Here is a 10,801-nt window from a genome sequence, read left to right as displayed (position 1 = left end):
CTACAGAGCACCAGCTATCAAACTATTGAGTGAGCTGAAACATGCGAAGTGCTTAGAAGAGGCCCTGGCCAACAAAGCCACTAATATTAGCAATTATTATTATTATTGGTGTTGGGATAGTAATAATATTGTTGTTTCCTGGTGTCCTCAGAGACTAGCATTTATCATACTCCAGTCTTTGCTGTTCTCCCCAGCTTGGTAAAATTCCCACACTTGCATCCAAACACCTCTTATTTCAGGCATTTTCTTACTTTAAGAATGGAAGTAGCTTTGCCCTCCCCATTCATTAAAACATAAGCACCACAAGGGTGGGGCCCCTGGTCTGACTCGTTCACTGATGCCCCCCAGCACCCTCACTGGGCCTCGCTCAGTATGGGCTATTGAATGGCATATTGGTCTCTTAAAAGAAATTCGCTGCATCACTGTATCATCACAGGTCATAGGTGAGAGAGGACTCCGAAGGGCAGGCACACTGTGACTCTGAAATCGACCTTCGTGGGGGCCCACAACCAGTATGCGGGGAAGGTCTCCTCAGGGACATCTTTCTGTCCCTCACTTGGCATAAAACACACTGGCTCTAAAAACCCCATGCACAGAATGAGGAATCTTGTTTTCAAATAGAGGGACACTGCTGATTTCACACTTTTAATTGTTTAATTAGTGAATATTTACATTTAAAAAAAAAGCAGTTAAAGGCATAGAGAGCATTGATTGTGTAGCAGAGGATGGATTCATGTATCACTTCCAATGCTTCGCAGAAGGAAAATTCAGGGAAACTGAATTTCTTGAGTTCAGTTCTCATTCTGAACACGAACCCTTAGGCCTATCCATCCTCATTTATATGACACTTTCACTACAAACATTATCAACCGTGCTTGCCTATGAGTGCTCAGCTGGAGACACCTGTTTTAGCTGACGACATCTCTTTCCAGCACCAAATAAACACATGATTTTCATTCCTGAAAGGATATGACCTGTTCTTAGAATAAATCCATTCTAGAATATTGGGCTCTGGGATCGGAAACTTGAAAACTCTGTTCATGGAAGAGATTAAAACTCACCCAAATCTGTTTGCTTGAGGTACTCTGGATATTCTCTGCTCTCTCTAGAGGAAAAGTCAGCAAACTTTTCTTAAAGATAGTAAATATTTTAGGATTTGCAGATCATATGGTCATAAAGGCATGTAAATGAATGGAAATGGCTGTGTTCAAACAAAATTTTATTTACAAAAACAGGAGGCCCAGCCTCAGTTTGCCAAACCCTGTGGTAAAAGTTCTGTCCAGAATATCTGAATATTCTGAATGAATGTTCACCACCAAGTATTTGGTTTTTGTGTCAGAGAGACATGTGCTCCAATCACAATATTTTGGAATGAATTTTTAGACTAGTTCAGTCTAAAACATGAGTACATTTGGTCCAGACCATTTTGTGTGAAGAATCTAAGTGGAATATACATTAGGAGGGCATGATGTTATATTTCCTAGCATCAAGCAGAACTAGGATGACACTCACTTAAGTGCATTTATCTAGAATAAAGTGAACAGTGATAGCTACTCGGGAATAGGAAAGACTAAGGAAGCCCGCATTTTTTTTTTTTTTGTGAGGAAGATCAGCCCTGAGCTAACATCCATGCTAATCCTCCTCTTTTTGCTGAGGAAGACAGGCCCTGAGCTAACATCCACTGCCAATCCTCCTCCTTTTTATCCCCAAAGCCCCAGTAGATAGTTGTATGTCATAGTTGCATATCCTTCTAGTTGCTGTACGTGGGACGCGGCCTCAGCATGGCTGGAGAAGCGGTGCCTCGGTGCATGCCCGGGATCCAAACTCGGGCCGCCAGCAACGGAGCGCGCGGACTTACCCACTAAGCCACAGGGCCGGCCCGGAAGCCCGCATTTTGGTTGAATTGCCATCCCAGTCTCTGACTTTAAAACTTACAAGTTTAAAATGATTACTGTGACAATTTTTCATTTATCCCATGTTTGATTTATTTTTGTTTTTAAGTTAAAAATTAGAAATGGTAAAAGGGAAAAATAAAATAAGCTATAAGAAATTAAGCCATAAAATTTTAGGTTCCTTTAATGAATCCTTCCAATTTCAAGTCAAAGCCAGTAATAAATCATGTGTGAATTAAACATCATTAGGAATCATATTAAGGTACACAGTCCTCCTTAAAAATAATGCAGGGGCCAGCCTGGCGGTGTAGTGATTGGGTTCGCGCACCCTGCTTTGACGGCCCAGGGTTTGTAGGTTCGGATCCCGGGCGGGGACATACACACCACTTGTCAAGCCATGCTGTGGTGGTGTCCCACATATAAAGTAGAGGAAGATTGGCAGAGATGTTAGCTCAGGGACAATCTTCCTCAAGCAAAAAGAGGAAGATTGGCAACAGATGTTAGCTCAGGGCCAACCTTCCTCACCAAAAAAAAAATAAATAATGCAAATCCATTGATTCTTCACCTGCAACTTTTGGGTAGATGCTGATGAATTCCTTTTCCAGTGAAATTCTACAGGCAAGAATTTCTCAAGGCCTACACCTGGTAAAATCCATTTTAAACCTCCAAACTGCCAGTAATAATTAGTCTCAGAGGATCTTTCAGGGAACTAAAAACGTCCTCCTAAGCACACTTAAAATCCTGTAGCATTTTCTCATTTCACACAAGAGAGAGAGGAGAGGGATGAGAAGCCATGGAGGGTCCTCTTCACTGCCACCACAGAGGGAGACAGGCATCTGAAAATGCTCATGTGCCACATCAGATCAGGGATGTTAAAAAGACTGATTACTTCTGTTAAAAAATAATAATATTTTGTCAGTTATTTAAAAGTGTGAGTTAAACTGAAGATTTATTGTAGAGGCCTAATTCTGTTTTTTCCAGAAAACTTTTTCTTATCTCCTAAGATGGTTTATATAATAAGGAGGTACTCTGGGGACAGAGATTGGAGGAATAAGGAATGAGTAGATGTGGAAAGAAGTGCAGGTTCTTCCCGATATTTATAAAATCTGTTCCGCTCGTAGGCTTACATCTGTAAAATGACTTCTTCTCTGGCTGTTTTCATCTGGAGACTGTTAATTCATGATATATGACAATGTCCCAAGTTATTACATAAGAGATTAACTGCTCATGTTTTCTACTTCCTACAGACAAAATTTTCTTCCAAATGTGCTATTAAAATAATACCAATATTTTGTTTTACAATAGGCCACTCGATTATCTAATGACCAGGTCCCCAAGCCTCTCTGTGATACATTACAGCTGAGGATTAAGAACATCTCACTGAAGGGTGAGCCACCAAGCAGACACTTGATACAGAGCAGATGCCTGCACCAGATCTGCGGTGTTGAGTATCCTCCAACGACTAAGCTTGGCCACTCTGAATAGCTTTAATAGGCCATGACCACTTTCTGCCCTTTATTTCTTATAATCATAGCATTTTTCCTTCTTAAAAACAAAAATTATTACAGAGATTATCAGAGTGTCAGGTACAGCATTTATAGGCATTTCAAAAGATTATAGTCAGGGCTGGCCCCGTGGCTGAGCGGTTAAGTGCACGTGCTCCGCTACTGGCGGCCCGGGTTCGGATCCCGGGCGCGCACCGACGCACCGCTTCTCTGGCCATGCTGAGGCGGTGTCCCACATACAGCAACTAGAAGGATGTGCAACTATGACATACAGCTATCTACTGGGGCTTTGGGGGGAAAAAAAAGGAGGAGGATTGCCAATAGATGTTAGCTCAGGGCCGGTCTTCCTCAGCAAAAAGAGGAGGATTAGCATGGATGTTAGCTCAGGGCTGATCTTCCTCACCAAAAAAAAAAAAAAAGATTATAGTCAATTTGAAATGTTGAACAGATTCATAATAGCTTTCCAAGGCTCTGACTCATTTGCATTTTAAAGTTTATATCAGACATTGCAATGCTAAATGTTTTAGATGTGTTTAGAATGTTTAAAGATAAATTATTTGAACTTCTTTTCAGTGGTAATGGTGAGAGAATAACGGGTCATGAGGCCATTACACATCTCTTATCCACATCCCATGCGGTTTTTGCAGAATGCTGCACTATGTAAACTGCTATTGCAAAACAGGCAATTATTGCACTGAACTTTCCATAAAATCCATCCAAGTAAATCCTGCAGGCTCTCATCACTGCAGATGAGCATCCTGCCTTTGAGAAGATGCAGTAAAGAAAACTTGCGGCAGAAGCCAGCAGCGAGTTTCTTGTCTGAGACTCCATACGGTTTTCCTTTCATTAGCTTGCTCCTCCACCTCATTTATTCATCCCACAAACATTTATTGAGCACCTAGGGGCCAGGCGCTGTTCCAGGCTCTGGGGATACACTGTGAACAAAACACAGGCAGTCCCTGCCTCGCGGGGCTTACATTCTGGTAGGAGGAGACAGCCAAGCATGTAATTACATAATATCACAGGGTTCAAAACAGCTTAGAGATACCCTGCCTGAAATGCATTTACTGCACCTCCTCGGTTTCGGGCAATGATGAAGTGAAAGGAGACGCCAATCTGTAGCAATTTCACTAGTCCCAGTTCCACCATCTAGAAGTCTAGTGAATTTGAGTCCTTCAACCACTCTGAGCCTCAGTTTCCTCAACTATAAAATGGGGAGAGGTTGGATTAAGTGATTTTTTTTAAGGGAAAAGGCCCTTTCAGTCTCTTATTTTTCATGGTTTTATGGGGCCATGTTCCACAAAATCAAGAGCCAGTTTGTTGACTGTTCTATGGTTTAAAAATATTTTTAAAATAAAAGAAACCGTTAGCTATTCCACATACACTCAACACTTTAAATGCCAATCTAAACTTCTTTCATAAATAGCAAATGTCTTATTTACAACTGCTATAGAATGAAGTCATTTTACCATCTTCAGCCATCTGAGAAATAAGTTATTTATTCATAAAAGCATATACATTTCCATTGTTGGTTACATAGTCCCACCTCATTTGTGAAATGTTCTCCAGCTGTGAAATCCTCTCCCGGGTGTGACACTGTCTCTCTCCTACTAACCCAGATCAGTGACCTTGTGCTCCTGTTTAACCTTTTCCACTGGACTATTAGCTCCATGAAAACGGATTGGGTCCTTGCCTCTTTGAAGAATGACTCAAATGAGATTCTGTCCAGGTAACCCAGAGATGTGTAATCAATGCACCTACACCACGTTTTATGGGCACAGGCATTTCGGGAACCCACATTAGCTCTTCAGGCTGTTAAGAATAGTTCTGCTTAGTAAAATCAGAGCTATGGCATACCAAAGGGTATGCTAACATCCACAAGGGAAAAACAGGTTTCCAGAACAATTCACACAATTGTCACTAGGACAATGTGAAGTAATACATATCCTAACCTCTTTCGAAGCCCTGGTGGAATGTTAATGTATATTTAATAATGCAAGCAAAGCAGCACATATTTTGCAATCAATTTTTCTTAAAGAAGATAACATAGCTGGAGAGCTGTACGTCAAATAAGGTTAGGCTCATACTTATTAACTTGGTAGGAGTTATGAAGTCTCTGATGCTCTTGAAAGGCAAATCACATTCACTGGTTTGATTCTGAAATGTAGAAACTCAAATTTCAATCAATCCAGGAGCTAAGAATGATAAGAAATTTTACAGGACTATAAGGAATCTTCTTTTCTTATCTGGATCAGATCCCCACCGACACCTTGGAGGTTTCTGAAGGCTGCCTGCTCTGTCTTTGAGTTTTATCGGTTGCTGTGTAATCAAATATCCTATGCTTGTTTTCAAATTTGATCAGGTGGCCCTATCAAAAGGACACACCTTGTCAGTGCCTTTGGAGGCAACGTGAAATCTCTGCCTTGATAACCGAATTTAATTCCTTCCTGTTGCTCTGTGGTGTCAAGATACATAGTGTCGATGTTATCAGAAGTGCCTAACATGGACTGCTGTGTAAAGACTGTCCTGTCCTCTCAATTGCTACAAAGGAATAAAGACCATGTTCTTGGTTGGGTGAACATTATTACTTCAGGACCAGAAGGGCAGCGGCATCCCATGTAACCTTGAAGAACCTTGAAGCAGCATCACAACATCTTCTAATAATAAAAAATGTCTCAAACAGTATCTGTATGGACTATGAGACGAGGGCAGGTCCAGCAGACATCAGCTGCATAAAGGAGGGTCAGAGAAGAATAAGGAGGTTCAGACAATTTTTGGCAACCTAGATCACAGTTACAGGTAAGTTCTTGTTAGCAAAGGAAACACATTTTGGTGTACATCATGGAATCTGAGTATGTGTTTAAGTTGTTAAGTATATGCTACCAATAAGAAGACAGTCCCTTTTTCACAAGGACAGGCAGGAGGAATTATAAAGCCCTCCTGATGTTCAGTGTCCTATATCAGTGCGACTGTAGCCCTTCCCAGCCAATCCAAAGGGTCCATTGGTTGGATAAAAGGGTGCATCAGGGCTGGCGTTGGCTGTCAGGGTCTCCAGAAAGTCACTGTGTGCAGTGTACTCTTCATGTGGAAGTCCTTGAGCTGCAAATGAAAACAACTCTTAAGTCCAGACCTCTGTGGGCACTATGGCTTCTTTGGTTCCAACAGAAGGCAGTAGGCTTTCTTCAGACAAGAAATAAAGGGGGAATTGCACCAAGAACCCACGGATCTTTTTCAATTCTTCCTCAGCTCTAATGGGATCTTCCTTTGCTAATATGGGCTTGCTTATGAAGTCTCTCAGTTGAATTAAATTGTGTACTTCATCATTGGGAAGGCACCGGAACACCTGATTAAAACACAAATAGGAAACAGAGTTATGTTTAAAAGAAAACATATCCCCTTTATGAAAAATACTCATTCAAACATACGACACCTTTGTTTTAGGAAACACATACTAGTCTTATGTTACAACACAGACTTGACTGAAGAGTTGCTTCTCTTATTTGCTACAAAAAACTGCTAGACTTGTTTCCATCAAAAAATCATAGCTGAATCCTTATATCTCATCGATCCAAGTTATTAACCTCAGGATAAAGTCAAGCTAGTGGTAAGGAATTTCACTGATTTACTCCACATTAAGGTTAAGTTTTTGGATAATAATGATTCTTGAATTCCCATGGGAGGTTCCAGTCTAAGAGAAAAATTGCATATTATATTTTCGCTAACTTTTTATTTTGAAAAACATTCATACCTATACCTTTACTTAAAGTTACCAATTGTACACTTATTTTGCTAATTGAAAATGAGTTTCACACATTATAACACTTCACTCCTGAACACTTCAGCATGTATTTCTTAAGAATAAGGACATACCCACAATACCATCCTCACAGCTCAGAAAATGAATTTCATGTCATTTAAGACATGGTCTATATTCAAATTTATCCTATTATTCCCAAAATGTCTTTTATAGCTGTTATCCCCCCAATCCAGGATCCAAACAAGGCAGTGCACTGCATTTTTAAAATTACTCTTTAAAAGATTCCATGCACATGACCTATTTGATCACGGCCTTGAGTTCTCAGTAAGAAATAAGGCTATGTAGATAGTTGTCATGTTTCATTAGGAATGATGAATTCTCTGTGCTGGAAGGGGCTCTGGAAGTCATGAGGAAGAACACATTCTTACCCAGTTTCTGAGAGATGGTCAACAGATCTCAGCTTGAATATTTTCTGTGATGGAAAGCTGGCTATTTTATGAAGTAACCTGTTCCACTGTTGGACAACTCTTAACTCTTGTACATTCTTTATCATAACCAATGGATAGAACTTACCAGAAGATGCATTTGGCCTCCCTAACAAATGGAGCTGGTTTTAAAACACCTTTCCAAAATTAGAGCTGTCTGACAAAAAACATGTCTCATTATCAATAAGCTTTATCATAAAGATGGATGCCATTTACTATGAACTATGTGCTAAATACATTTAATAGACTATTCTTTATCCTCACAACCACCCTAGTGAATATCCCTCCCAATTAATAGGACAGGAAAGGAAGGCTCAGAAAGCTAATTCACTATACACAAAGTTATATCACCAGCAACTGGGTAAGCTCGGTTGAAAAATGAACTTGATTCATTTTTTGAGCCCATCTGTCTCTTTTCTCTTTGTAACTAGACAGGTACAAAGGCTGGGTAACCACCTGCTGAGGATATTCATGATGGGATTCCTGAATCAGATGAGAGATCAGAATGCCGCTAAAGTCTCTTTTAAAGCACATCCGTGATGCTTTTTTTTTTTTTAATTGATGTTTTAATAGTTTTTAACAGTGTGAAATTTTGGGTTGTACATTTTTGTTTGTCCATCACCATATAAATGACTCCCTTCACTCCTTGTGCCCACCCCCCACCCCCCACCCCCCACCCCCTATCCCCATTGCCCCTGGTAACCACAATACAGTTTTCTCTGTCCATGTGTTGGTTTATATTCCACATATGAGTGAGATCATACAGTGTTTGTCTTTCTCCTTCTGGCTTACTTCACTTAACATAATACCCTCCAGGCCCATCCATGTTGCTGCAAATGGGACGATTTTGTCTTTTTTTTATGGCTGAGTAGTATTCCATTGTATATATATATACCACATTTTCTTGATCCAATCGTCAGTCGAGGAACACTTAGGTTGATTCCACTTCTTGGCTATGGTGAATAATGCTGCAATGAACATAGGGATGCATAAGCCTCTTTGGATTGTTGATTTCAGGTTTGTTGGATAGATTCCCAGTAGTGGGATGGCTGGATCATAGGGCATCTCTATTTTTAATTCTTTGAGGAATCTCCATACCGTTTTCCATAGAGGCTGCACCAGTTTGCATTCCCACCAGCTGTGTATGAGGATTCCTGTTTCTCCACATCCTCTCCAACATTTGTTGTTTTTTGTCTTGGTGATTATAGCCATTCTAACGGGCGTGAGGTGATATCTTAGTGTTGTTTTGATTTGCATTTCCCTGATGATTAATGATGTTGAACATCTTTTCATGTGCCTATTGGCCATCTGTATATCTTCTTTGGAGAAGTGTCTGTTCATTTCCTCTGCCCATTTTTTGATGGGGTTGTTTTTTGTTGTTCAGTTGTGTGAGTTCTTTATATATTATGGAGATCAACCCCTTGTCAGATGTATGTTTTGCAAATATTCTCTCCCAGCTGGTGGGTTGTCTGTTTATCTTGATTCTGGTTTCATTTGTCTTGCAGAAGCTCTTTAATCTGATAAAGTCCCACTTGTTTATTTTTTCTTTAGTTTCCCTAGTCTGGGTAGGCATGTCATCCGAAAAGATTCCTTTATGACCAATGTCAAATAGTGTGTTGCCTATATTTTCTTCTATGAGTTTTATAGTTTCAGGTCTCACCTTCAGGTCTTTGATCCATTTTGAGTTAATTTTTGTGAATGGCGATAGCAGATGGTCCACCCTCATTCTTTTGCATGTGGCTGTCCAGTTTTCCCATCACCATTTATTGAAGAGACCTTCCTTTCTCCATCGTATGTTCTTAGCTCCTTTGTCGAAAATTAGCTGTCCGTATACATGTGGTTTTATTTCTGGGCTTTCAATTCTGTTCCATTGATCTGTGTGTCTGTTTTTGTACCAGTATCATGCTGTTTTGATTACTATTGCTTTGTAGTATGTTTTGAAGTCAGGGATTGTGATGCCTCCTGCTTTGTTCTTTTTTCTTAGGATTGCTTTAGCTATTCAGGGTCTTTTGTTGCCCCATATAAATTTTAGTATTCTTTTTTCTATTTCCATGAAGAATGTCATTGGGATTCTGATTGGGATTGCATTGAATCTGTCGATTGCTTTAGGTAATATAGACATTTTAACTATGTTTATTCTTCCAATCCACGTGCATGGGATATCTTTCCATTTCTTTATGTCATCATCGATTTCTTTCAATAATGTCTTGTAGTTCTCATTGTATAGGTCATTCACCTACTTGCTAAGATTTATTCCTAGGTATTTTATTCTTTTTGATGCAATTGTAAATGGTATTATCTTTTTGAGTTCTCTTTCTGTTAGTTCATTATTAGCATACAGAAATGCAACTGATTTTTGTAGATTGATTTTGTACCCTGCAACTTTGTTGTACTTGTTGATTATTTCTAATAGTTTTCCAATGGATTCTTTAGGGTTTTCTATATATAAAATCATGTCATCTGCAAATAGTGAGAGTTTCACTTCTTCGTTATCTATTTGGATTCCTTTTATTCCTTTTTCTTGCCTAATTGCTCTGGCCAAAACCTCCAGTACTATGTTGAACAGGAGTGGTGAGAGTGGGCAGCCCGGCCTCATTCCTGTTCTCAGAGGAATGGCTTTCAGTCTTTCCCCATTGAGTATGATGTTGGCTGTGGGTTTGTCATAAATAGCCTTTATTATGTTGAGGTACTTTCCTTCTATACCCATTTTGTTGAGAGTTTTTATCATAAATGGATGTTGTATCTTGTCAAATGCCTTCTCTGCATCTATTGAGATGACCATGTGGTTTTTATTCTTTGTTTTGTTGATGTGATGTATCACGTTGATTGATTTGCGGATGTTGAACCATCCCTGTGTCCCTGGTATAAATCCCACTTGATCATGGTGTATGATCTTTTTAATGTATTGCTGTATTCGGTTTGCCAATATTTTGTTGAGGATTTTTGCATCTATGTTCATCAGCGATATTGGCCTGTAATTTTCTTTCTTTGTATTGTCTTTGTCTGGCTTTGGTATCAGGGTGATGTTGGCCTCGTAGAATGATTTAGGAAGTGTTCCATCTTCCTCTAGTTTTTGGAATAGTTTGAGAAGGATAGGTATTAAATCTTCTTTGAATGTTTGGTAAAATTCACTGGAGAAGCCATCTGGTCCTGGACTTTTAT

General features: G+C 39.7%; 1 protein-coding gene across 3 annotated transcripts in view; it reads right to left on the bottom strand.

The window, feature by feature from the left end:
- Positions 1 to 2,308: 2,308 nt before the first annotated feature.
- The window catches only part of PLD1 (phospholipase D1), a 202,927-nt gene continuing 194,434 nt past the window's right edge, over positions 2,309 to 10,801 (bottom strand). For all 3 annotated transcript variants that reach the window (XM_058556350.1, XM_058556351.1, XM_058556349.1), the window contains one exon: positions 2,309 to 6,740. In XM_058556350.1, coding sequence (XP_058412333.1) covers positions 6,516 to 6,740 — 225 coding nt within the window. In that variant the 3' untranslated portion in view covers positions 2,309 to 6,515. The remainder of the gene's footprint in view (positions 6,741 to 10,801) is intronic.

Source organism: Diceros bicornis, chromosome 15 (assembly GCF_020826845.1).
Source record: "Diceros bicornis minor isolate mBicDic1 chromosome 15, mDicBic1.mat.cur, whole genome shotgun sequence".
Lineage (NCBI taxonomy): Eukaryota > Metazoa > Chordata > Mammalia > Perissodactyla > Rhinocerotidae > Diceros > Diceros bicornis.
This window is presented reverse-complemented; position numbering and strand designations above follow the sequence as displayed.